Raw genomic sequence first — 26436 nt, 5'->3', positions numbered from 1 at the left:
AGATGGGGTTTCACCATGCTGGCCAGGCTGGTCTCGAACTCCTGACCTCGTGATCTGCCCACCTTGGCCTCCCAAAGTGCTGAGATTACAGGCATGAGCCACCGTGCCCTGCCAAGTAAGTTCTTTTGTGGTGATTTGTGAGATTTTGGTGCATCTATCACCTTAGCAGTATACACTGAACTCAATTGGTAGCCTTTTATCCCTCACTCCCTTCCCAGCCTTTCCCCCAAGCCCCCAAAGTCCATTGTATCGTTCTTATGCCTTTGCATCCTCATAGTTTAGCTCCCACTTATGAGTGAGAACATACAATTTTTGGTTTTCCATTCCTGAGTTATTTCACTTAGAACAATGGTCTCCAATCCCATTTAGGTTGCAAATGCCATTAATTCATTCCTTTTTATGGCTGAGTAGCATTCCATCGTATATGCACACCACAGTTTCTTTATCCACTCTTTGATTATGGGCATTTGGGTTGGTTTCATGTTTTTGCAGTTGCGAAGTGTGCTGCTAACATGTGTGTGCAAGTATCTTTTTTGTATATTGACTTATTTTCCTCTGGGTAGATATCCAGTAGTGGGATTGCTGGATCAAATGGTAATTCTATTTTTAGTTATTTAAGGAATCTCCACACTGTTTTCCACGGTGGTTTACATTTCCATCAGCAGTGTAGAGGTGTTCCCTTTTCACCGAATCCACGCTAACGTCTATTATTTTTTGAGTTTTCGACTTTTTGATTATGGCCACTCTTGCAGGAGTGAGGTGGTATCCATTGTGGCTTTGATTTGCATTTCCCTAATCGTTAGTGATGTGGAGCATTTTTTCATATGTGTGTTGGCCATTTGTATATACTCTTTCGAGAACTGTCTATTCATGCCAGCCCACTTTTTGATGGGATTTTTTTTCTTGCTATTTGAGTTTCTTGTAGATTCTGGATATGACTGCTTTGTCGGATGTATATAGGTTGTGAAGATTTTCTCCCACTCGGTGGGTTGTCTGTGTACTCTGCCTGACTATTCCTTTCGCCTCGCAAAAGCTCTTTAGTCTGCTATTTTTTTTCTTTCTTTTTTTTTTTTTTTGAGATGGACCAGGCTGGAGTGCAGTGGCACCATCTCGGCTCACTGCAACCTCTGCCTCCCGGGTTCAAGTGATTATCCTGCCTCAGCTTCCCCAGCAGCTGGGATTACAGGCACGCGCCACTACACTCGGCTAATTTTTGTATTTTTAGTAGAGACGGGGTTTTGCCATGTTGGCCAGGCTGGTCTGGAACTCCTGATCTCAAGTGATCCGCTCGCCTCGGCCTCCCAGAGTGTTGGGATGACTCGGGTGAGCCCCCGCGCTGGCCCCTGGCTGGCTTCTTTGCCGCAAGCTGTTTTATCAGCAAAGTCTTTGTGAGCTGTATCTAGTTGGCTCATTTTTAAATGCGTGTTCTGCACTCCCCAGTGAATGGCCGTGTATCAGGAGCTGGCCCTTTTCTGGAACCAGGCCAGCCTTCGGTCTCTATAGAGGCACCATAAACACGCTGCTGGGGCCCTGACCTACAGTCAAAGTCAAGGCCTCCGGGCAGGACGCGCGGCTCCCCCGGCAGGCGGGTGGGGTTGACCCGCGCGTCCCGCCCCGCCTCTCTCTCGGTGCTCCGGGCGGGCGACGCTAGCTCGCGACCCAGGACTCCGCCCGCCTCCCCGCGGGTATTTGAGGTCCGGGGTGGCTCCGGCGTCTCTACCCGCCGTTCCACTCCCTCCCCGCCCTGGAGTAAGTGTCTGGCTTGGGTTTGCCGCTCCCAAGTCGGGAAAGCCGGGGGCGAGCGTGTGTGGCGGGAGAGGGGAGTGGGGCGGGAGAGGGAGTGGGGCCGGGAACGCGTGTGGGTCCACGGCGCGGGGGCACGCGGGAGCCCCGAGAATGGGGCGTGGCCGCGCGGGGCTGTGACCCCGGCCGTCCCGGGGGGCGGGAGCCCGGGCGAGCGTCCGGCTTGGGTTCCCTTCCGGAGCCCCGCAGCTGCAGAGGACGGCAACGCGGCCGGTGAGTCGTGCGTGGCCGCGAGCTCGGCCGGTGACGCCGCTGACGCGGGGACCCCGGGCGCACAGGCCCAGCGCCCACGGAAGAGGCGGCCGGCGCGGGATGGGGGCGGCGCAGAGCCTCCCGGGCCACAGGTGACCCCCGTGGGCCGCACGGCCTCCGTGACCCCTCGCCGGCTCCGCGACCCGGAGGGCGCGTGCTCAGTCTTGGGGCGCCGAGTGTCGGGAGCCCGGCGGGAGGCGGAGAGAGGCCGAGGGAGGGATCCGCGCCGAACGCGGCCGTCCGCGCCCCCTGCGTGTGTTCCCTGGACTGGCCATGCTGGGCTTGGCCAATGCTGCAGTCCTTTCCAGGTCGCCCAGACCCGTGGAGACAATCGTGTGGACCAGCCCGGATCTCCTTACCGCTCTGTGTTTGAGTTAAACTTCCTACAGGCAAACTATTACGAGCTTTGATGTCTTCAAGGCAAAGACGAAACTACAAATTGACATTTAAGTTATTTTCTCACTTCCTTGTTTTTTTTTGGTCCTAAAGCTTGGCTTTGGAAAACTGAGGTACAGAAAATTAATAATTAATGTTCACATGCTGTCCGAATACTCAGATGCGAGGGGGGACCTGAGTCCATTTTTGGGCACTTTTGCTTTCTGGGATGCCCTTGTGCCTAATGACAGGGATACGCCCTGCAGCTGCCTGCATCGTTTCTGGTGTGGGTCAGGCCTGATGAGATGAGATCTGATGTGTTCAGTGACCTTCTAGTTAAGGTCCTGGGCCGGCCTTGTATTGCTGGGGCTGTTATGTGTGCTGGGATTAACACCAATGACTGCTGTTATCAGCATAGATGGCTTGTGTTCTCATTTCAGGACCGTATTTGAGTAATTGCATCCATTGTGATGTGGTGCCACCCAAACAGAAAAGTTCTTTGGTCATACTCGACTATGAAAACTAAGTATGTTAAGTTAAGGCCAATTCCAATGCATTTTATTACAATTCAGCATGAAACGGTTAACACAGACCAGTAACGGTAGAGTGAAATTAGAATGAACAGAATCAACATTCTTTTCCATATATGTAATCATAAGGGCACCCAAGCAGATGTTGTACATGCCATGGAAGACCACGTACCTTCCATTTCCAGGCTTACTGCACTTGGGATTAGGCTAAGGCATCCAAAGAAAGAAAATAATTTTTTTTTTTTTTTTTGCCAGGCTGGAGTGCAGTGGTGCGATCTTGGCTCACTGCAACCTCAACCTCCTGGGCTCCAACCTGGTTAATTTTTGTATTTTTAGTAGAGATGGGGTTTCACCATGCTGGCCAGGCTGGTCTCAAACTCCTGACCTCGTGATCTGCCTGCCTCAGCCTTCCAAAGTGCTGGGATTACAGATGTGAGCCACCGCACCTGGCCTGAAAATAATGTTTAACTCCCGGCCGGGCGCGGTGGCTCAAGCCTGTAATCCCAGCACTTTGGGAGGCCGAGACGGGCGGATCACGAGGTCAGGAGATCGAGACCATCCTAGCGAACACGGTGAAACCCTGTCTCTACTAAAAAATACAAAAAACTAGCCGGGCGAGATGGCGGGTGCCTGTAGTCCCAGCTACTCGGGAGGCGGAGGCAGGAGAATGGCGTAAACCCGGGAGGCGGAGCTCGCAGTGAGCTGAGATCCGGCCACTGCACTCCAGCCTGGGCGACAGAGCCAGACTCCGTCTCAAAAAAAAAAAAAATAATAATAATGTTTAACTCCCATTTATATGTTAGATATATTAGACTATTAGACTGATATATTAGTCTGATTAGATATATTAGACTGATTAGATATATTAGACTAAGACTGCTTAGATATATTAAACACACACACACACAACACACACACACGCACACACACATACACTGCACAAGGAAACAGAGGGACAAGGCAGGAAATCCAAGTTTCCATTAAACCAATTTTTTTTTTTTTTTTTTTTTTTTTTTTTTTTTTTTGAGACGGAGTCTCGCTCTGTCGCCCGGGCTGGAGTGCAGTGGCCGGATCTCAGGATCTCAGCTCACTGCAAGCTCCGCCTCCCGGGTTCACACCATTCTCCTGCCTCAGCCTCCCGAGTAGCTGGGACTACAGGCACCCGCCACCTCGCCCGGCTAGTTTTTGTATTTTTTAGTAGAGACGGGGTTTCACCGTGTTAGCCAGGATGGTCTCGATCTCCTGACCTTGTGATCCGCCCGCCTCGGCCTCCCAAAGTGCTGGGATTACAGGCTTGAGCCACCGCGCCCGGCCTAAACCAATCTTTAAATAGTTAAATTTAGTAGGAAATAAAGGCATCCTTAATGGAAGTTGAGAAGCACAATTCAATAGTGACACCTAAAAAGTAATATTAAGACTCGATCAGTTGAATAAAATCAATTGTGAACATTGCTCAGTTACTGGTGATGCTACAGGAAAAAACAAGTGATGCCAGAATAGATTTGTTAGGCTTGTTTAAAAAAATACATAAAATTGTTCATTAATAAGACTTTAATATCCAGTTTTTATGTCTGTGATTAAATATCATTTTTTATTTTTAAAAGGTATAGTTTTAAAATTTTGAAATGTAATGAATTTTGCATAAATATTTGTCTATGTACATATATAGATGTGTATTCATATATATATATATATATATATATATGAAGGACACTTAGCTATCTTATTTACTGAAGCTAAAGAAGTAGGTCCTTAAAAAGCCATTGACAGGTCTTTAGTTTGCAGCGTGACTGTGAAACAGGCATCCTTGTTACTCACACGTTTGCTGAAAGGATAAGAGAAAGCCCTCAATATAAAAGTCTCCCTAGATTGTTTACAATTTGTTGATATTTGGAGTATCTTGAGTGGTAAACTTTAAACGTGGATGTATTTTTCTTTCGTTTTAGGATTTGGATCTCTCCAATCTTTTTTATGATTAATTGTTCAATGTTTATGCATTATTGCAAAGTGATAATGAAAATGCTCAAACTCAGGGTCGTGCAGGCACTGTGGGGAGGCAGTGGGGTGACATGAAGGGATTACAGATCCAGTAGAAGCCCCCGACCCCCCATCTGCTTCCACCCCGTCTCCTTCCAGAACACCACCAGCAGCCAGACCAAAGAGTTCTCCCATTTGCTGGTTCCTGGACAGAAAAGCTACTGATCCCTTGAGCACACTGCAGTGAAGCTCCCAGCTGACATGTCCTGTCCATGTAAACAGAGCTTCCAGCACTGTTTTGTGTTTTCTTCTTCACTGTGTACTGACATCCAAGGGTTGTTAGGAATGTTTGGAAAGTCCAGGTACGAAAGAGAGACCTAAATAAAATAAAGCAAACACCAGTCACCATAACAAAAGGACCCCAGAGATAGGCAGCACAGGGAACGAAAGACTCAATAAACTGTAATTGTGGTATCCAAAGAATTAGCATAGAAGGCAAAATGGAATAAAATGTCATGATGAAAAATGTAAGTGAGGGAATAAGGTCAGAATAGAACATTCATTTATATGATTTTTTTTTTTTCTTTTTAACCTTTGAAACCTATATTTTAGGTTCGGGATACATATGCAGGCTTGTTACATAGGTAAACTCAGAGGGGTTTGGTGTGCAGGTTACTTCATCACCCAGGTCCTAAGCCTAGTACCCAACAGTTCTTTTTTCTGTCCCTCTCCCTCCTCCCATCCTTCACCCTCCACCCTCTGGTAGGCCCCAGTGTTTGTTGCTCCCCTCTTTGTGTCCACGTTCTCATCATTTAGCTTCTACTCATAAGTGAGAACACGCGGTATTTGGTTTTCTGTTCCCTGTGTTAGTTTGCTCAGGATAATGGCCTCCAGTTCCATCCATGTTTCTGCAAAACACATGATCTCGTTCTTTTTTATGGTTGCATAGTATTCCATGGTGTATATGTACCACAATTTCTTTATCCCATCTGCCATTCATGGGCATTTAGGTTGATTCCATGTCTTTGCTATTGTGAATAGTGCTGCAGTGAACATTCGCATGCATGTATCTTTATGGTAGAATGATTTCTATTCCTCTGGTTGTGTACTCAGTAACGGGATTGCTGGATTGAATGGTAGTTCTGTTTTTCGTTCTTTGAGGAGTCACCGCACTGCTTTCCCCAGTGGTTGAACTATTTTACACTCCCACCAGCAGTGCATAAGTGGTCTCTTTTCTCCACAACCTTGCCAGTATCTCTTATTTTTTGACTTTTTAGTAATAGCCATTCTGACTGGCGTCAGATGGTATCTCACTGTGGTTTTGATTTGTATTTCTCTAATGATCAGTGGTATTGAGCCTTTTTTCTTATGCCTGTTGGCTGCATGCATGTCTCCTTTTGAAAAGTATCTGTTCATGTCCTTTGCCTACTTTTTAATGGAGTTGTTTCCTTGTAAATTTAAGTTCCTTACAGATGCTGGATATTTGACCTTTGTCAGATGCATAGTTAGTGAATATTTTCTCCTATTCTGTATATTGGCTGTTTACTCTGTGAATAGTTTCTTTTGCTGTGCAGGACTGCTTAAGTTTAATTAGATCCTATTTGTCAATTTTTGCTTTTGTTGTGATTGCATTTGGCATCTTTGTCATGAAATCTTTGCCTGTTCCTATGTCCAGAATGATATTGCTTAGATTGTCTTCCAGGGTTTTTATAGTTTTGGCTTTTACATTTAAGCCTTTAATCCATCTTGAGTTGATTTTTGTATATGGTGTATATAAGGAAGGGGTCCAGTTTCAATCTTCCAGAGCAGAACTTTCTAACTTGTGTGTGGGTGTTGTGCCCTGGGCAGGTTAACAGATCCCTCCAACTCGGGGAGTCTGGGTGGCTGGAGCTCTGCACCAGTCACCTCTGGGGTAAGTAGCCTGGCCCCAAAGTGACATACAAATATCATTTTCTATGTGTGTCACAGCATGGAGAAAGGTGGGAAGTCCCAGATGAGATCAGTCTAAGAAATTTGTACTTGACAGAAAAAGAAAACAGAGAGTCAGTCTGGAGGAAATCAGCAAGTGCCTTATAATTTTTTCCCAAGCTAGGCTTAGTGGCTCATGCCTGTAATCCGAGCACTTTGGGAAGCCAAGGTGGGTAGATAGCTTGAGGTCAGGAGTTTGGGACCAGCCCTGGCCACCAAGCGAGATCCGTCGCTACAAAAAAATAAAAAATTAACTGGGTACGGTGGTGTGCACCTGTAATATCTAGTCTTTGGACTAGAAAAATCTAAAATAGTTCGGTAAGACTTTGCTGTTGCTTTAAAGCGATAGTCCCCAAACTTTTTGGCACCAGGGACTAGACTGGTTTCATGGAAGACAATTTTTCCACTGATGACGTTGGGGATATGGTTTCAAGATGAAACTGTTCCATCTCAGATCATCAGGCATTCGATTCTCGTAAGAAGCTTGCAACCTAGATCGCTTACATGCACAGTTCGCAATAGGTTCACACTCCTATGAGACGCTAACGCTGCCACGGACCTCACAGGAGGTGGAGCTCAGGCAGTAATGTTTGCTCAACCTGCTGCTCACCTCCTGCTGTGTGGCCCAGTTCCTAACAGACCACAGACGGACCTGTTGGGGACCCCTGCATACACACCAAGGGTGTTTGGAGGGAAAGTAACTAAAGAGGTTCCCACCAGCCAAGTTAGGACAATTAGAGCAAGAAGAAAGCAAACATCAGCTAATTGAAATATATTATTTGTAAAAAGCCCAAGCTCATTCATAAGTTCAGATGAGGCAAGCAAGATGAGCTTTAAAAAGGCACAAAAGAATTTAGTAATGTTTGCACTATGTCTAGGATTGCTATGTAAAAAGTTTAGTTATTACAGCTTCCTGGGCTAACAAACACAGTAGTTGTAAACACCAACTTAAAGGCCTAAACATTCAACAAAAAGACCAGGTTATACCGCACAACACTGGTCTATGCAACTCACATAGAAGTAACTCCATATTTCATTTTAAGGAATGACATCAGGCTACAAGACACTGAAATCTGGTGTTTGGTTGAGGCCTTATAAAATCCCAGTGACGGCGGGATTGGAGCTCAAAGCAGCCCTAACTAGCAGATGTGTTTGGCGTCAAAGAGTGCGTGCCCTGTGCTGAGAAACAGCTGTGATGTTCAAAGACCAGGAACCAGGGAGCCCCACTTTGTTTTTACAGAAAGGGATGGTCCCTTAGGATTTAACCCCATAAGATTAATTTTCCCCATAGGAAACTATTAAAATAAGCATTACTATTACCTTAGGAAAGGAATAGGAAAATATAACAAAGATAAAATAATTAAATCTGTGATATTAATGAATACCTTTTGCTAGACGTAAGTACAGGTATAGAAATAAGTTTTGTAATCATTGTACTGTTTGAAGGTCTTAGGAGAAGCTAGCTTACTAGATTTATATGTCTTGATTTATTAGATTTGTAGAAGTTCAAAAGTTTACTAAGGTTTGTGCAATTTGTAAGTTTGCATAAAGCATTAAAAAATTAGACATATTAAAATGTCATCAACACTTAAATAAGAAAAAATAATTTCTTTGCCCTGTAAGCGGTGTGCTGTGTTTGAGAAAAAAATTAGTCTGACCAGCCTGCCAAACTATAAATTGGCCATGTATTATAATAGGGAAACTTGTCCCCTGTCTATGAAAATTTCTCTTTGGCATGAAAGTCGCCTGTTCTCAGCAGCATGGTGACAGATGGAGGGAGAGGAAAATGCAGTTGGTAGATTACTCCTTGTGTCAAAGCATATGAAACAATTACTGAAAGGGTTTGACTGACCTGTAGAACATTTGGGGAGAATTTGAAAATACATAGTACATAGGAAACTAAGGAAAGGGGGGAAGGCACTATTAATATAAGGCAAATCAGCATTACATGTAAAAGGAGATGGGTTCCCATCCCACCACTTGGCTTAGCATCGAATGCTATTTAATGATAATAAAGCAAACCTGTAGATAGGGACCGGGCCCTCAGCCTGTAGATTAGGAAGGCAATAGATAATGTCTAGAATTTGACCAGGTGCCTGTTGTTCCAGCACTTTAGGAGGCTGATGCTAGAGGATTGCTTGAGGCCAGGAGTTTGAGGCTGCAGTGAGCCGTGGTCATGCAACTGCCTTCCAGCCTGGGCGACAGAGTGAGACCCCTACCCTAATAAAAATAAATAAATACATAAAATAAAACATGATAAAGTTATTAGGTCAAAGATAGTAGTATACACATGTTATGTAGAAATATGGTGTAAACACCAGAAGAAAGATCAGTGGAGGCGATTGCTTCTGGGGAGGTGGGAGGGCTGAGAAGGAGCTTATTATCTTTTATAACATCTCTTTAACACTACCTGATTTTTAAACTGAATGTATATATAGTAATTTCATAAAAAGAAGAGTTAACCAACCCCCTCCAGAAATGATATGCTATAGAAAATGTGAAAATCCAGAAAAATATAAAAACATAAAAATTACCTTTACTCAGAAACATTTAGTGTATCGTATTTCCCCCATTCTGTCTAGAAATTATGTCTACACTTACCTTTTCCCCTAATTTACATGGATAAGGTTAAATTGTACGTATAGTTTTTTTTAATGTAATCTTATATATTCCCATGTCATTACTGTGATTTTTATTATGAATATCCCTATTTATATCCCATAATGTTGTACATAATGTTTTATTAGGTACCAAACCTGTGAGTTTTACCTTCAGTGAAATTCCTAAAAGTGGAATTTTTAGTTCAGATAGTATGAATGTTTTCATGACGTTTTCTTTTCTTCCTTCATTTTATTGTATTTTACTTTTATTTTTTACGTGATTCTAAATTATACTCAGGAAATACTGGTGTACCAATTTAAAGTATTGTTACTGATCATGGATTCTTAGATTCTCATGCAATGGAAATTGACATGAGGCAGAGAAAGTGTCCCAGACGAGACTTTATGGGGCTTATGCTGGAGCAGGAGGGCAGCGGCACAAGGGCAAGAGTTCCCGGGCTGGCCCTCGGGACAGGTATTCCTGGTGTTTTAGGGTGACGTGAATAGTCATGAAGTGTGTCAGCAGCATTACACACGCTAGTGGCAGACACCGTGAAACATCATATTAGCACAGATGTGTCATGATCAGGGCATGGCAGATGAGGCCCTGAGGAGAGGATTTTAGTAACAGAGCAAGGCAAGAGGTCAGGATCGTCATTCTCCTGGGTACCTCCCTTGGGTAAGATTTGGGGTGGAACGTGGCTTATCTTGTTTCCTTCCCTGGTTTGCGTGGTCTCACGGTGGGCAGGTGTGATGGCATGGGGGATGTATGGAAAATACGGGAGTGAGTATGGGCCAAGCCCTGTCCCTGCTGCCTCCGTTTTACTTGCATGGTGTGAGAAGCATTGCCTGTCTTTGTTAGTATTAGCATGAATTGTTTTTGTATTTGCAAGGTTCATGGTTTGAAAAGGCATCTTTAATTGACTCTCCACCATTGCTTTTTGGGAAGGCCGTGCACCATTGTGTTAAGAGAGTGAACTGCAGAGCCATGCAGTCCTGGCTTCCAGCCCTCATTCTGCCGTTGTAGCCATGGGTCCTCTGGAGACAAAATACTTAAAGATCTAAGGCCCAATTTCTTTGCTTGTAAAACACAGGTGTTCTCAGCAGCTATGTCAGAGGGTAAGCATCTTTCCGTGTGGACCTGGCACATAGTATACATCAAAAAAGTGGAATCTTTTTTTCTGAAGTTGAAACTTTTAAATATAATTATTAGCTATTGTCTTTCTTTTTTGGGGGTAGAATCATGAATGTCCTTTGCACGTGTTTCTACTGGGTCTGTTTTTCCAATTTTTTTGAACCCTAGTTTACTCCATTATTTTTTAGCTTTAAGAGTATTTTACTGATTCTGGCTGCTTTTCAGGTAGATCATCAAATTGTTTGCTAACTCTGCTCATTTTGTCTCCTTTCTGACAATCTCCTTTCTCATTATGTTTCATGAGTTGTATTTGCCTTTGCCAGAACTATCTGAACAAAGTTACACAAGGAGGGGACGACAGATATTTTTCTCTTGTTCCTGTTTGGGGAACTAAGGGACTAATGTTTTGTCATCAGCTGTGCTGGTGGCTGCTGAAGTAGGTAGTTCTGACGTGGTTGAGGAAGCACGGGTAGCACCGCTTGCTGTTTGGTGGAAGGGTATTTATCAGGAGTAGGGTATTCAGTTATTTAATGATTAACATAGTTTCTGCTAAGAAAACTACATCTCTAGGACATCCTGGACTTCTTGTTTCTTTTTTGCTCAGCAATTTTTATGTAAGGCATAGATAGAATTTTACCTTTCACGGCTGTAAGCAGTGTTTTCAACTAAGAAATGGAATATCATGACTGACCTCATTGTAGGCTTTGAAAATTGAGCTACATTTTTGCTCTTCTTTCTGCACTTAGTATTAACAATTATTGAATGTTAGAGATGGAAGGGAACCCAGATGATCTGGTATATGCTTTTCCTCATACAGAGAGGGAACCGATAGCAGAAGTCAAGTGATTTGCCCAGGGTACCAGAGCCAGGACTAGAGACCCTGTCTCCCTCCTGACTTGTGCCATCTCTGAATATCCTGGTTTGGTTTCTGCAGTTCATTATTTCAAATTAAATCCCCTGACACGGTGAAACCCATGTGCGCTGACTTCTCTGCCCCAGATGGTGTAACCTGGGCTGGCCGGACAGGCTCCTCCCCAGTGGGCGTGTCTTCAGACAAGAGTGGCTTTGCCTTGTTGAACTTACTGATACAGGTCAGTGCCTGAAACAGATTCGCAGGGATATTGCCAGAGATGGAGTGTTTTATTATTTGCCTTTCTTAGGTGGACATTTCCATTTGAATTAAAAGTCCTTTAAGCTGGGCATGGTGCATGGCTGTAATCTCAGCACCTTGGGAGGCTGAGGCAGGAAGATCACTTGAGGCCAGGCATTCGAGAGCAGCCTAGGCAAGATGGCAAGAACCTTGTCCCTACAGAAAAAAAAAAAAAAAAAAAAGTGTAAGAGTCCTTCAGCATTTGAGGGGAAAATGTGTGTTGATGGTAGAATAGTCTTAGATGGGTTGGGGGAGCATGTGGGACCTTTCCCTGGCCAGCTGACCTGGTACTTACCTCTGTCTTTTTGTTTTGGTTCATGGAGGAGCCATCTCACCTGGCAGCCTCTCCACGTGGGCTGAGTCCTCTTGGGGACAAAGACAGAAGTCCATGTCCCCAGGCCAGGGAAGACCCCACGTGTCAGGGTATTCTCTGGCTTTGAGTCCTGAGACACAGACTTCACAGGCTGTGCTTCTTGCTTTGGGTCACCTTCTCTTTTCTTATTCTTAACCTAGAAGTTTCCCTGTTTTACCAATTGTTTCTCTTCAAGTTGATAAGTGGGCAGTTCTTGTGATCTAGAATCCAAAGAACCAAAAATAGGCCCAATGTTGCTTCAGTTCCGTGTAATGGCTACTTTTTTTTTTTTTTGAGACGGAGTCTTGCTCTGTCGCCCAGGCTGCAGTGCAGTGGCCGGATCTCAGCTCACTGCAAGCTCCTCCTCCCAGGTTCACGCCATTCTCCTGCCTCAGCCTCCCAAGTAGCTGGGACTACAGGCGCCCACCACCTCGCCCGGCTAATTTTTTGTATTTTTTTAGTAGAGACGGGATTTCACTGTGTTAGCCAGGATGGTCTCGATCTCCTGACCTCGTGATCTGCCCGTCTCGGCCTCCCAAAGTGCTGGGATTACAGGCTTGAGCCACCGCGCCCGGCTACTTTTGTTTATATTGATGTTCCCAGGGCTCTGCAGAATCCTGGATTTATTTATGTATCATCAAAGACTCCCTTATATTCAGGAGAATTTTAGTAATATGTACATTCTATTGTCCTTTTATTAGAAATTAGTAATCTTAAAACACGTTTGGAAAGGCTTGGCAAGCCAGGAGTGCCCAGTGCCCCAAGTATTCTCTGTAATGAATAAAGAAGAGTTTGAAAACAAACTATTTAAAGAAGCACAGCAAACAAGCTGTATCAGGTGTATTAGCTATTGTCTTGGTTTCCCGTGGCTGCTGTAACAAATGACCACGGATTCGTGGCTAAACAGCACGTGTTTATTCTCCCAGAGTTCTGAGGTTGGAGGTTGGAAACAGGTTTCACGGGGCCAGGCTCCTCCAGAGGACCGTCCTTGCCTTTCCAGCTACTGCAGCTGCGGTCCTTGCACTCCTTGGCTTCAGGCCCCTTCATCTTCATCTTCAGAGGGGCATTTTGCTTTATTCTTTGCATTGCTTTTTCCCGTGAGATCTCCCCCGCCTCCCTCTTAGAAGGATACCTGTGGTTACATTTAGGGCCAACTGGAACACTCCAGGATAATCTCCCATCTCGAGAGCCTGAATTTAATCATGCCGCATGGTCCCTTTTGCCATGTAAGAGGCATTCACAGGTCCCAGGGATTAGGAACCTGGTATCTTTGGGACACTCGTTCAGCCAGCCCCAGCTGTGAATGTAAAGGCATGCATGGTGGAGAACTGGTTCACTCAGCATCTTCTCACAGGGCCTTCAGTAGGCACCTCCTTCCCTCTCCCATCTGCTCCAGGAAATATCTGCCCCAGCTTCTCCCCTTCCTTGTTCTGTGGGTTCCCACTCACTGCTCAAGTGAGTCACTGGGACTGTCTTAGAATGCTGGCATTCTCCGAGTGGGACATATGCATTTGGTAAACATTTGAGAACTGTGTCAGAGCAGGCAGGCCCCGCATCCCTGTATTCCCGCGTCCCCTGTTCCCCAACCTGACTGCCTGTGGGGTCCTTACCTGCCCCTGTCCTCTCACCTGATTCTGCAGATTCTTCTTGAGCAGTAGCCCAGACAGGGCATTGGCCCTGCGTTTCAAGCCCGGCTACTTAGCTTCACTTCTGTCAACTTCACCTTCTCTCTAGTGCAGAGGGGCATTGATGGTAGGTCTCTCTAAGGGCTTATTGGGCTTTAACACGTTGTGATTCTGTGATTCCGACTTGCCTGAAGGTACCCCAGCTCCCCCGCCCTGACTATCCAGCTGTGTTCCTGCTCTGGACCCTGCACGGCAGGGCTAGAGAGACGTGTGCAGCCTGACCCGACCCCTGAGCCTGTCTCGAAGGTGGAGATGGGCATGCCCCTATAGCCCGGGAGGCAAGGTGGTGTCCTGAGTGTGCTGTGAATTCAGGAGCAGGAAGGCCTGGCTTGTGGCAGCAGGAGGTCCCCAAGCCTGGTCTAAGACTGGGGCTTTGCCACCTGCAGGGATTTCCTAGAAGGAGATCCAAGGGTCAGGAGGCATTTGAGAGGCTTTCACGCATCTTTGTATGTGGCTTGATTGATCGTCTTTTATTTTAAGGCTCTTGTTACCCTGAAATGGGGTTCTCTCTTTCATTGTAAAAACATTTGGCCATCTTTTCTTGTGTAACTGTCAGTGAATTTGTCATTTTGAATATTTTTCAAATTAAAACAGTACATTTAAGCCCACAAAACACACCAAAGAATACAAACATAGAAGCAAAAGCCAATAGCCTTCTGTAATTCCACCCCAAGAAAGTGACTCCAGGAAAGGGTGCCTCCTCCCACACTTTCTCCGTGTACGGGCAGGCGTGCAGGGAGGAGTCCTCATAAAACAGGGCCGCGCTACACATACAACTCTTTCGTTTTCCACACGTAACATTAGCAACACACACAATAATTTGGAGGGTCCTAAAAAGAAACGCCCAGAGTTGTGTGTGAGTTTCTGTTTGCCCGCTGAACCACAGCGTCGGCGGTGACTATCAGTAAGGCGTGTGAGATGCAGTCCCGTGGAAGCTGTGCTTATGTGATTCTGATTTTAAATCTTGTTCCAGGTCTGCCATCATGGATGTTCTCGCAGAAGCAAATGGCACCTTTGCCTTAAACCTTTTGAAAACGCTGGGTAAAGACAACTCGAAGAATGTGTTTTTCTCACCCATGAGCATGTCCTGTGCCCTGGCCATGGTCTACATGGGGGCAAAGGGAGACACCGCTGCACAGATGGCCCAGGTACAGCTTCAGGGCAGCCACGGGTGCTATTAACTGTCAAGTGAGCTGGTCCTCCACATTCCAAATCCCAAAGGGATTGCTGGAGACGCTTGACTGTGTAGTATTGCAGGGTGTGGATGGAGAGTGTGCAGGGAAGGGCATGCCGCCCATGCTGGAGCACCCTGGGGACAATACCCTGACTGACCCATTGGGGTGGAGAGGGGGTGCCCGATTCAGAGGAATGAATGATTTCATCATCACATGGCTTAGCTTGTTCATGAGTTTGTAGATGGTTGTAAAGTCACAAGGTTCAGGTTGAGTCCTGTGATGATCTTTGGGTGCTGTCATCTGGTTTTTGGTTGTTAGGAGTCTTTATTTTCTCGTTTGCGTGTAAAGCCTTCTTAAAATGGCATTTGTGAGCTAAGCATGTTTGCAGTAGTGTTCTGGTTATTTGTGGTTGTGTAACCAGCTCTCCCAGCTCAGCAGCTTTCCTGGTTGTTGAATCCGGGTGGATTGGGTGGTGCTTCTGCACCACTTGGCACTGGGTGGGTCCCTTGTGGGGCTACGTCAGCGGGGGCTCAGTAGGGTGCTGGGGCGTCTTCTCTGTGGCCTTCTCCACTGGGGCCTTCCACATGCTTCCTTCAGCAGGGTTGCCTGGGCTCCCGTGAGCCAGGCGGCTGGGTTCTGAGAGGAAGTACTCCCAGAAGACAGGCTTGAAACAAGTGCCTATCAAGCCTCCACGTGTGTCCTGCTTGCCAAGGCCCCAGTGCTAAAGGCAGGCGCATCTCTGCGTCTGAGGGCTGAGCGAGGGTGTGCACACCGGAGACGTGGCTGGTTGGGGCCACCCATAACTGCTGTGGTCTGCCCTCTGGACCTGGTGGTTCCCTGGGAGTCTGAGATCCAGGTGTGGGCAGGGTTGGTTTTTCCTGCAGCCGCTCTCCTCGGCTTGTAGACACCGTTTTCTCCCTGTGTCCTCACGTGATCATCTCTGTGTGTGTGTGTCCTCATCTCCTCTTTTTATTTTTTTTTTTTATTTTTTATTTATTTATTTTTTTTTGAGACGGAGTCTCGCTCTGTCTCCCAGGCTGGAGTGCAGTGGCCGGATCTCAGCTCACTGCAAGCTCCGCCTCCCGGGTTTATGCCATTCTCCTGCCTCAGCCTCCTGAGTAGCTGGGACTACAGGCGCCCGCCATCTCGCCCGGCTAATTTTTTGTATATATATATTTTTTTAGTAGAGACGGGGTTTCACCGTGTTAGCCAGGATGGTCTCGATCTACTGACCTCGTGATCCGCCCGTCTCGGCCTCCCAAAGTGCTGGGATTACAGGCGTGAGCCACCGCGCCCGGCCATCTCCTCTTTTTATAAGGAGATGAGTCCTATTGGATTAAAGCCCAACCTAATGGCCTCGTTACCTTAATCCCCCCTGTAAAGGCCCTCTCTGCAAATGCAGTTCCATTCTGAGACACTGGAGTTGGGACCTCAGTGTGTAAATTTTGGGGGGACACATGCAGCCCATCACAGTAGGTGTGGGAGGCATGCGGCCATCACTGAACAGTGGCAATTCCCAAGCCCAGCCGGGCACGTATTGTCCACCCCTCAGCCCTGGGTGCAGGGCGTTCCTCAATGAGCCTTGATGAGCCTCCACTGCAGCTTCCGGGAATTGTCCTCTCGTCCGCGGCTGCCCTGGCCATGCTCTGCCCTCTGTGTCCTGGTGTCGCTCTTGGCAGCTCCTTTCCTGTTCTGTAAGAAATGGCCCATGCTTGCTGCACTCCCAGCCTACCTCCCACCTGTAGAACGTGGGTGCCCAGAGGCCTCCCTGCGCTTTGAGCTGTCTCTCCCGTTTAGTCCAAGCTGTTACAAGTGCTTGAAAACCACTGTGGGATTTCTATCAACTTAAAATTCCGCTTCCCTGGACAAAAGCCCCCCCCGCCCCGCACCCCCATCCTGCGTGCTCTGTGTTGGGTTGGGAGTCAGGGTGCCACGGGAGAGCCTGCCAGAGGGTCTGTAAGACGCTGCCTGAATCTTCTAAGGTTTAACCAAGTGGATTTGGACCTCACCCTTGAGGCCAGTGTCTGAGATTTGATCTTTGCCCTGAGGCCATCTCTTTTAGAATCTTTTGCCAGCTGGAGAGGCTGGGAAGAAGAAACATTTTTATTCTCCACCTAGCACATCCTGGATTGGAAATAGTTCCTTTAAATTCTGCTTGAAAATGGAACAGTTCCTTCTTTTCATCTTTCTCTTCCCATGTGTTATCCTAGGCAGCAAAAAGAAGCCAGGTTCATCCTGGACCACTTAGCCAGATGCTGGAGTTCACAGGGAAGACACCCCATCCTCCCTGTCACTGCAGGTGACTTCTTTCCACTTCTTCAGCTGGTACACACACAGCCCCCTTTCTCCAGCCCCCAGGAGTCATTTCGTCCTGTCCCTCCAGCCTCTGCCAGCTGCCTGGGTCCAAGGCCAGGGCCACATGTTTTAGGTTTTGGTCATGGCAGAATTCCACTTCTGGATGGCTACATGTGTCACCTGTTGCCACAAAACAAACCATCCCAAACTCAGTGGCTGGAAATAACAATGATTGATTATTTCTCAGATTCTGTGGCCTGAGTGGGTAGCACTGCTCCCAGGAAGCAGTGCGGGTCACTCGTGCAGCTGTTTCAGTGGACACCTGGCCTGGAAGGTTCAAGAAGGCCTCTCACCCCTGAGACCTCGATTCTTTTTTTTTTGAGGCAGAGTTTTGCTCTTGTTGCCCAGGCTGGGGCGCAATGGTGTGATCTCGGCTCACTGCAACCTCTGCCTCCTGGGTTCAAGCGATTCTTCTGCCTCAGCCTCCCGAGTAGCTGGGATTACAGGCATGCACTACCACGCCAGGCTAATTTTGTATTTTTAGTAGAGATGGGTTTCTCCATGTTGGTCAGGCTGGTCTCAAACTCCCGACCTCAGGTGATCCGCCGGCCTCGGCCTCCCCAGGTGCTGGGATTGCAGGTGTGAGCCCCGCGCCCGGCTGCAGGCCTTGGTTCTTCCAGCAACTCTCCCCACAGGTAACAGGTAGTGGCGCTTTCTCCAGGGCTTTCCACGTGGCCTTCGGCAGGATAGCTTGGACTTCCTTCTTTCATGGCGGCCAGGGTACAAGAGAGTGAACATGGCAGCTGCCAGGCCTTTTAAACAGGGCCTAGGCCTGGAACAGCATCACTTCTACTGAATTCTACCTACTGTATCATTAGTCAGAGCCAGTGACAGGGCCATTCCAGACCCACGGGCAGGAGGGAGCCTGCCCCTTCTGACGTCAGCAGCGGCCTGCGTTTGTGTAGATGGGAGGTCTGCTTGGCACCCTTGTTTGCCACCAGACTCCAAGTACTGAGCATCAGGAGCCTGGGTTTGTGGAGGCATTGCAGGTCATGCCAGCACTGACAGGGTACAGGGAGGGGCTTTCAAGACCTTTCTGGCCTTTAATCTGATGGATCTTTTTTTTTTTTTTTTTTTTTGAGAGGGAATCTCACTCTGTTGTCAGGCTGGAGTGCAGTGGCACGATCTCAGCTCACTGCAACCTCTGCCTCCCTGGTTCAAGCGATTCTCCTTCCTTAGCTTCCCGAGTAGCTGGGATTACAGGCATGCACCACCAGGCCCGGCTCATTTTTGTATATTTAGTAGAGATGGGGTTTCGCCTTGTTGGCCAGGCTGGTCTCAAACTCCTGACCTCAGGTGATCCGCCCACCTTGGCCTCCCAAAGTGCTGGGATTACAGGTGTGAGCCACCGTGCCTGGCCTTGGATGGATCTTTTAAGCAGTAGTAAGGGTCTGGATGGTTGTTAGGCTGAGTTTGGGGTTGCCTCATTTCCTGAAGTCAGATCATACAGGAATGATGTGTTTTCATTCTGGTTTTGATTTCAGGTACTTTCTTTCAATAAAAGTGGCAGTGGTGGAGACATCCACCAGGGCTTCCAGTCTCTTCTCACCGAAGTGAACAAGACTGGCACGCAGTACTTGCTTAGGACGGCCAACAGGCTCTTTGGGGAAAAGTCTTGTGATTTCCTCTCAGTAAGTCATACTTGCTGTTATTCACTAAAGAAAGAAAGGTGGCCAGGTGGTGGGGGCTGGGGTCCAGCAGGAAGCGTGTGGCTCTAAATGCCACTATGCCATACGTAGGCTTTTGTAATTTGTTTCTTTTCACGTGCCAATATGTTTTAAATTCTCTGCATTTCAGTAAGGTGGGTCTACTTCATGCTTTTGAACTGTCTTGTCAGCATTTGTCAGGCAGCTCCTTGATGCATGGCTGCTCCCTTAAAGGATCCAGCAGTTGGTGAAGTTTGTTTGATATTCAGAGACTGATTCAACTTAGGTTTTTTTTTTTCTGAGTCAGAGTTTCGCTCTGCTGCCCAGGCTGGAGTGCAGTGGAATGATCTCAGCTTACTGCAACCTCTGCCTCCTGGGTTCAAGTGATTCTCCTGCCTCAGCCTCCTGAGTAGCTGGGATTACAGGTGCCCGCCACCATACACGGCTAATTTTTGTATTTTTAGTAGAGACAGGCTTTCGCCATGTTGGCCAGGCTGGTCTCGAACTCCTGAGCTCACATGATCCACCTGCCTCGGCCTCCCAAAGTGCTGGGATTACAGGTGTGGGCCACAGTACCTGACCTTGACTTAGTTTTTAAGCTAGGATTAAATATAGCTAAAGCTAGGAAGTTGTATTTCAGGTTAAGTCCTCATATTTATTTGTAAATTATATATGTCAATCATAAAATTATAGATTTTCTGATTTGGTGCAATGAAGAAGGAGGCCATTGGTGTTCATCATTTTTGTAGCCAGGCAGTTATGTCACTCTGTCTATCCTAGTGTTTTAGAGATTCCTGCCAAAAATTCTACCAAGCAGAGATGGAGGAGCTTGACTTCATCAGCGCCGCAGAGAAGTCCAGAAAACACATCAACTCCTGGGTAGCGGGAAAGACAGAAGGTGACAATGTATTGCTTTCTACTTGTAACAGCATCTTAACTATTTTATTGTCAGTTCCTTCACAAGACTTCACAATCTTCACAAGACTGTAAAGAGGAATGATTTTTTTTTTCTCTGAATAACTGCAAACTTAAACAATCTGCTTCTGAAATCAGTTGCCATTATTTGACATTTTGGAAATGCTCAATGTGTGCTGTTCTCTCTGGCTTCTCCCTGCGTCCTCAGTGTACCCGTGATGCCTTTCAGTATTTGGTTCCCCTCTTCTGGACCAATCCCCATTTTAATTTTGAGGAGGGGGTTCATGTTAATATAGTTTTCCCTTTCATAAGTAACACAGAAGATTCAGTATGGATCTCAAGCTGCCTCCCTCTTGGGTAGTACGGTCTACAGTTTTCACGCATTGCTATGGGACACCGGGTCATGCCGTGGTCTATCTACAGTTCTTAATTTAAACTTTTTTTTTTTTTTTTTGAGACAGGGTCTCCCTCTGTCACCCAGGCTGGAGTGCAGTGCCACAATCACAGCTCACTGCAGCCTCAGTTCTTTTTCTTTTTTTTTCTTTGAGATGGAGTTTTGCTCTTATTGCCCAGGCTGGAGTCCAATGGTGCGATCTCAGCTCACTGCAACCTCTGCCTCCCAGGTTCAAGCGATTCTCCTGTCTCAGCCTCCCAAGTAGCTGGGATCACAGGCGTGTGCCATCATGCCTGGCTAATTTTTGTATTTTTAGTAGAGACGGGGTTTCACCATGTTGGCCAGGATGATCTCAATCTCTTCACCTCGTTATCCGCCCGCCTTGGCCTCCCGAAGTGCTGGGATTACAGCCTCAATTCTTGGGCTCAAGCAGTCCTCCTGCTTCAGTCTCCCAAGTAATTGGGACTATGGGTAGCACCACCATGCCCAGCTAATTTTAATAATTTTTTTTAAAGAGATGAGGCCTCACTATGTTGTCCAGGCTGGTCTCAAACTCCTGGTCTCAAGTGATCCTCACACCTCAGCCTCCCAAAGTGCTGGAATTACAGGTGTGAGCCACTGTGCCTGGCCTAACCTGTTCTTTAAGCTTATAAAGAACATCTTCTGACTGCCCACCTTTTTGACAATCCTTTAACTTCCTGTCTTTAAGTCATAGGCACCCACGACTGCTTCCTATCTCATGTGTTATGAACTCATCCTGCATAATTAACATGTATTTGTTCACTTTGTGTGTTTTATTCAAACGATGATGTTTTTCTTATCAGAAGTTTTTGTTGCTTTGCTTTCAGGACACGTATCCCTTTGTATTTGGGGGGGTAGTGGAACTCTATCCGTGCACTTGACTGCTGAACAAGGCCCCAGCCGAAGCCCGGTGTGTCCGGGATCAACAGCCGCTCCTGTCTAACTCGGTCTTTAATTCTCTGCTCAGGTAAAATTGCGGAGTTGCTGTCTCCGGGCTCAGTGGATCCACTGACAAGGCTGGTTCTGGTGAATGCTGTCTATTTCAAAGGAAACTGGAATGAGCAGTTTGACAAGGAGAACACCGAGGAGAGGCCGTTTAAAGTCAGCAAGGCGAGTAAGGTGCCGTGACGGGGGCGACTCTCGGAGCGTCTCGGATTCGGAGCCCGCCTGCGGAGGGCCTGCATGCGACCTTTCCGCCCCTGCCCCTCCGTTTGCCATCCATGGGGGGCCGCCTGTCCCTGGCTCCTGGCATCCGCCCTGCCACCTACAGGGCAAGTCTGAAGCTGCAGCCCTCAGGCTCCATCAAGGTCTTAAAGCTCAGACTCCGGCCATGGTGTGCCGTCTTCCAGCGGACATTTCCCCCTGGTCTCTAGCGTCGTTCTCCTCCGGACCTACACACTCCTTTCTTTCCGGCGGCGTCCCGGGAAGCCCCGGGCCAGCCCTCCCGCCGCGCTGCACACGGCTCCTCCGCGCCGCTACCGCGCCTCCTGCTGGCCGCCGTGCCACACTGCAGGGGCGGAACGACTCGCCCTGCTGAATTGAGGCTGAGCAGGGAGGATGTCTGACAAGTGCCAGACACGTAGCTGGTGCCTAGTAAATGCCGAACCAGTGAGTGATATTCAGGCCTCTCTTGATAGTAAGGATAAGTACAGATTTTTGTTTTAAAACAACCAAACCAAACATGTAGATAGACACGGAGATTAACCACCTCCAGCTTGGAAGATGTCATTTGCTGGTGGTCCTTTATCTTCCTCTCACTGAATCCGCTTTATTGTCTCTCGTTTTGTTGGTCTTTCACTATAGAAATTTTTGAACATAGACAGAGTAGACAGAATATATTAATTACAGTGTATTCTTGATCATTGGCCACAGTTAGGTCTTCCAGGCTAACTTGAACTTGAGCCTTCAGTTTCTCAAGAAATTTATTTTCATTGTCTGTTTTCCTCGCAATTCAGAAAGAATTATTTTCTTTCAAACTTTTGTTCTGAAATGAGCTGTCCTATTTTCCCCTGGCAAAATTATTTCTCTCTTTAATCATTAACAAGATGTACAAAGGCTTTGTTTGACTACAGGTAACAGAAACCACAGTTCACCATGGTTTAGCTCCTGGGAGCTCATCTCCCCTACCAGGAGGTCTGGAGGCAGGTGAGACCTGGGCTGGTCTGGCACCAGCCGATGATCCTGGGGAGCTGGCTCGGCCATCCTCAGCATGTGGTCTTCTTCCTCATGGTCACAAGATGGCTCAACTGGCTTCAGCAGTCCAGGTGGCAGGGAGGGGGAGGAGCAAGGGGAGGAGAGCCTAAACCTTCGCCTGGGCGGTTCTGCCTTTCAGGAAGGGAAAGCTTCTTTCTATATGGTGTAGGCCAGAACTATAGGTCTCGTGGGTTTGGGGAGATGTGGAATCCTGTCAGGCTTTCTGAGCTCTGCAGTGAAGAAGGATGAAGGAAGGGGCTGCAGTATTGAGTGTACCTCCAAGGGAACAGATTTTGAGTTGACACAGATTCTTAATTTCATTTACTTCTATATAAAATGGAACTTGTCTACATAATTGTGTATTTAGTGAATCATTGAGTCACTAAGGTTAGATCTTTTTATATTACAAGATTGGAGGCTTTGGAGCCTGAAGCGGTGCAGGGAGGAGTTACTGAAGGCAGGGGTCAGCAAACTTCAGCCTACAGCAAAGCCAGGCCACTACCTATGTTTTTTCAAAGGTTTGTTGAAACACAGCCATGCTTATTTTATTTTATTTTATTTTTTATTGTTTTTTTTACTTTTATTTTTCCAAGACAGAGTTTATCTCTTGTTGCCCTGGCTGGAGTGCAATGGTACGATCTCGGATCACTGCAGCCTCCACTCCCAGGTTCAGGGATTCTCCTGCCACAGCCTCTTGAGTAGCTGGGATTACAGGTGTGCACCACCATGCCCAGCTAATTTTTGCATTTTTAGTAGAGATGGGGTTTCACCATGTTGGTCAGATTGGTCTCGAACTCCTGACCTCAGGTGATCCACCTGCACCGGCCTCCCAAAGTGCTGGGATTACAGGCGTGAGCCACCGTGACTGGCCCATGCTTATTTACTTACTTATTTCATCCTGTAACAGCAGTTGACTCGTTGTGACAGAGACGGTATATGTAGCCACAAACCAGAAAATAGTTCCTGTCTGGTCAGTTATGGAAAAAACATGCCTACTGCTGGCCAAGAAAATGAGTGGGGCCACCGAGGCCCAGGAGACTGCTCTAGCCAAAGGCTAAGGGCCAGCCCAGGTGAGCCTCTACCAGATGAAAGCAGAAAGCTGCCACTGCAGTGTATTTTGATTGTTCCATTTAACACAGAAGAATGTGCTACACCAGAGACTGGGAACCATACAGCATCTTTGACTGTGCCTATTGCAGGGTATTTACTCAACTCACAGGAGCAGCTTGGAGTCAGGAAATGAGGAGGATTGTTGGATGGGGTGTGGTTCCTGGCCTCCAGTCTTTCTCATTGGCTGGCTGGGGTTGGTGACCAGTGCAGTTTTTTCTGGTGAGATGTGTATATTTTGCCTGGCCTTTTCAGCATCCCAGCTCATTAATTCATTTATGCATTTATCATCTATTCAGCAGAGGTTGACTGAGCGCCTTATTTTATTTATTTATTTATTTTTTTGAGATGGAATCTCGGTCTGTCTCCCAGGCTGGAGTGCAGTGGTGCAATCTTGGGTCACTGCAACCTCTGCCTCCCAGGTTCAAGTGATTCTCCTACCTCAGCCTCCCGAGTAGCTGGGATTACAGGCATGCACCACCACACCCAGCTAATTTTTGTATTTTTAGTAGAGGTGGGGTTTCACCATGTTGGCCAGGCTGGTCTCGAACTCCTGACCTTAGGTGATCCGTCTGCCTTGGCCTCCCAAAGTGGTGGGATTACAGGCATGAGCCACCATGCCCAACCTGACTGAGTGTCTTCTGTGCATCAGGCATGGTGCTAGGTATTTTTCAGCCATGCACACAACTAGCAAAGCATGCCTGCCTTGGTGAAGCGCATGCTTTCTTGGGGGAGAGACAGCAAGCATAAATAAGAAAATAGAAGTGTATTAGACAGTGGTAAATACTACAGAGGTATACCAAGGGAGGGGATAGGAAGCTGTTTTGGGGCTGGGGGTGTAGTGTCAGGTAAGATGATCAAGGCCAGCTTCTCTGCCAAGGTGATTTTTGAACAAAGACCATAAAGAGGCAGAAGTTCACTCCAGGTATTGGAGGACAAGCTTACTGCGCAGAGATGAGATGAACCGGGTTTGCTGTCGGTGCAGTGAGGAGGCCTCTGTGACTGTAGCAGATAAACAAAGGGAGAGGAAACTGGGTTGAGCTCCTAGGAGCTAAACCATGGTGACCTGGGGTTTCTGTTACCTGTAGTCAAACAAAGCCCTCGTACATCTTGTTAGTGATTAAAGAGAGATGAGCTATCACAGTTCCAGGTCGTTTTAGGGACTTTCAGCTCCTGCTCTGGGTAAACGGGGAGCCAGGGAAGAGTGTCCTGCCAAAGAACCATGTGATCTGACTTAGGTTCTACCTGGTCCCTCTGGCCGCTGTGCCGGGAACAGTCACAATCATATTATCACAATATTCCAGGGCTAGGCTGGCAGCAGCAGAGGCAGAAGGAACAGGTCAGATTTTGGTTATATTTTCGAGGTAGAGCCAATATAATTTGCCAGTGAGTCAGACACAGGGTGCGAGAGAAAGACAGGAGTCAGGGCACTCGAGGCTTTTGGCCACTGGACGGGGATGCTGCCCTAGCTGAGATGGGCAGAGTTGTAGTAGACAGAGCTGACCTGAAGGATCTACGGAGCGCCACATGACAGGTGGCATCGGGAGTTTCTTCTATGTCCAAATGTAGGTGTCAGGTGGGCAGTAAAATGCAGGAGTCCCAAGGACAGGGCAGAGGCCCAGGCTGGGGGTAAATTTGGTATGATATTGTGCTTCAAGTCATGAGGCTGAGTGAGATCAATGAGAGGAAAGACGTGTCGGGGTTGGGCCCCAGGCACCCCGGTTTCTGGAGGTTGCGGTAATGAAGACAGCAGGGAAGGTGCTGCCGTGTGTTCTGGAAGCTGGGGAGAAGCCGAGCTGCATTTCTCCCTACAGAGAGTGGCCGGCTCCGACGAATTTGTCCCGTGTGTCAGTGGGGTCTTGTTTCAACTTAATGTTTATCTGTTTTCTTTGTAGAATGAGGAGAAACCTGTGCAAATGATGTTTATGCAGTCTACTTTTAAGAAGACCTATATAGGAGAAATATTTACCCAAATCTTGGTGCTTCCGTATGTTGGCAAGGAACTGAATATGATCATCATGCTTCCGGACGAGACCACCGACTTGAGAACGGTAACACTAAGCTGTGAGTGAGGCGTGCTAGCGAGGGAGCCGCTCGCGGGTGTCTCCCGTGGCTGCTTTCCCCACTTCGCGGTCAGCCATTGAACACCAGACCGCTGCTGACCATAGCCACGCTGCCACTGGTGTCTGGCATCCGCAGCACTGCACAGGGCCCTGGTGGGCAGCAGCACCCTAGGTCTTAAAGTCTTCAACTGTCTCCCTCTAGGTGGAGAAAGAACTCACTTACGAGAAGTTTGTCGAATGGACGAGGCTGGACATGATGGATGAAGAGAAGGTGGAAGTGTCCCTCCCTCGGTTTAAACTGGAGGAAAGCTACGACATGGAGAGCGTCCTGTGCAGCCTGGGCATGACCGACGCCTTCGAGCTGGGCAAGGCAGACTTCTCTGGAATGTCCAAGACAGAGCTGTCTCTGTCCAAGGTCGTGCACAAGTCCTTTGTGGAGGTCAACGAGGAAGGCACGGAGGCTGCAGCCGCCACAGCTGCCATCATGATGATGCGGTGCGCCCGATTCGTCCCCCGCTTCTGCGCCGACCACCCCTTCCTTTTCTTCATCCAGCACAGCAAGACCAACGGGATTCTCTTCTGCGGCCGCTTTTCCTCTCCCTGAGGACGGGGCGGTCTCTGTGTGCAGCCCCTCTCCTCTCTGTCCCCTGACACTCCACAGTGTGCCTGCAACCCAAGTGGCCTTACCGTGCTGTGGTGGCAGTTCAGAAATAAAGGGCCCAATGGTGGGATGCCGCATT

General features: G+C 47.6%; 1 protein-coding gene across 5 annotated transcripts; it reads left to right on the top strand.

Annotated features, from left to right (window-relative positions):
• Positions 1-1087: 1087 nt before the first annotated feature.
• Positions 1088-26436, top strand: SERPINB6 (serpin family B member 6). Of its 5 annotated transcripts, none has more exons than XM_033216059.1 (7): positions 1088-1749; positions 14801-14975; positions 18842-18988; positions 19784-19901; positions 21301-21443; positions 25529-25684; positions 25899-26436. In XM_033216059.1, the coding sequence occupies exons 2-7, from the start codon at positions 14811-14813 to the stop codon at positions 26298-26300; spliced, it is 1131 nt and encodes a 376-aa protein (XP_033071950.1). In that variant the 5' UTR covers positions 1088-1749; positions 14801-14810; the 3' UTR covers positions 26301-26436. The 5 variants fall into 5 exon arrangements, with proteins under 5 accessions (XP_033071950.1, XP_033071948.1, XP_033071952.1 ...); XM_033216057.1 differs by having other exon boundaries at positions 1088-2147; XM_033216061.1 differs by lacking the exon at positions 1088-1749 and adding an exon at positions 1852-2016.

The sequence above is a fragment of the Trachypithecus francoisi genome, unplaced genomic scaffold (assembly GCF_009764315.1).
Source record: "Trachypithecus francoisi isolate TF-2019V2 unplaced genomic scaffold, Tfra_2.0 Lachesis_group10, whole genome shotgun sequence".
Lineage (NCBI taxonomy): Eukaryota > Metazoa > Chordata > Mammalia > Primates > Cercopithecidae > Trachypithecus > Trachypithecus francoisi.
This window is presented reverse-complemented; position numbering and strand designations above follow the sequence as displayed.

Excerpts from the sequence above, each read along its gene's own strand:
- SERPINB6 (XM_033216057.1), top strand. The coding sequence starts at position 2,116 with ATGGGGGCGGCGCAGAGCCTCCCGGGCCACAG. Across the intron at positions 21,444-25,528 it reads GGCCGTTTAAAGTCAGCAAG|AATGAGGAGAAACCTGTGCA; the intron begins GCGAGTAAGGTG and ends TTTTCTTTGTAG. Across the intron at positions 25,685-25,898 it reads AGACCACCGACTTGAGAACG|GTGGAGAAAGAACTCACTTA; the intron begins GTAACACTAAGC and ends GTCTCCCTCTAG.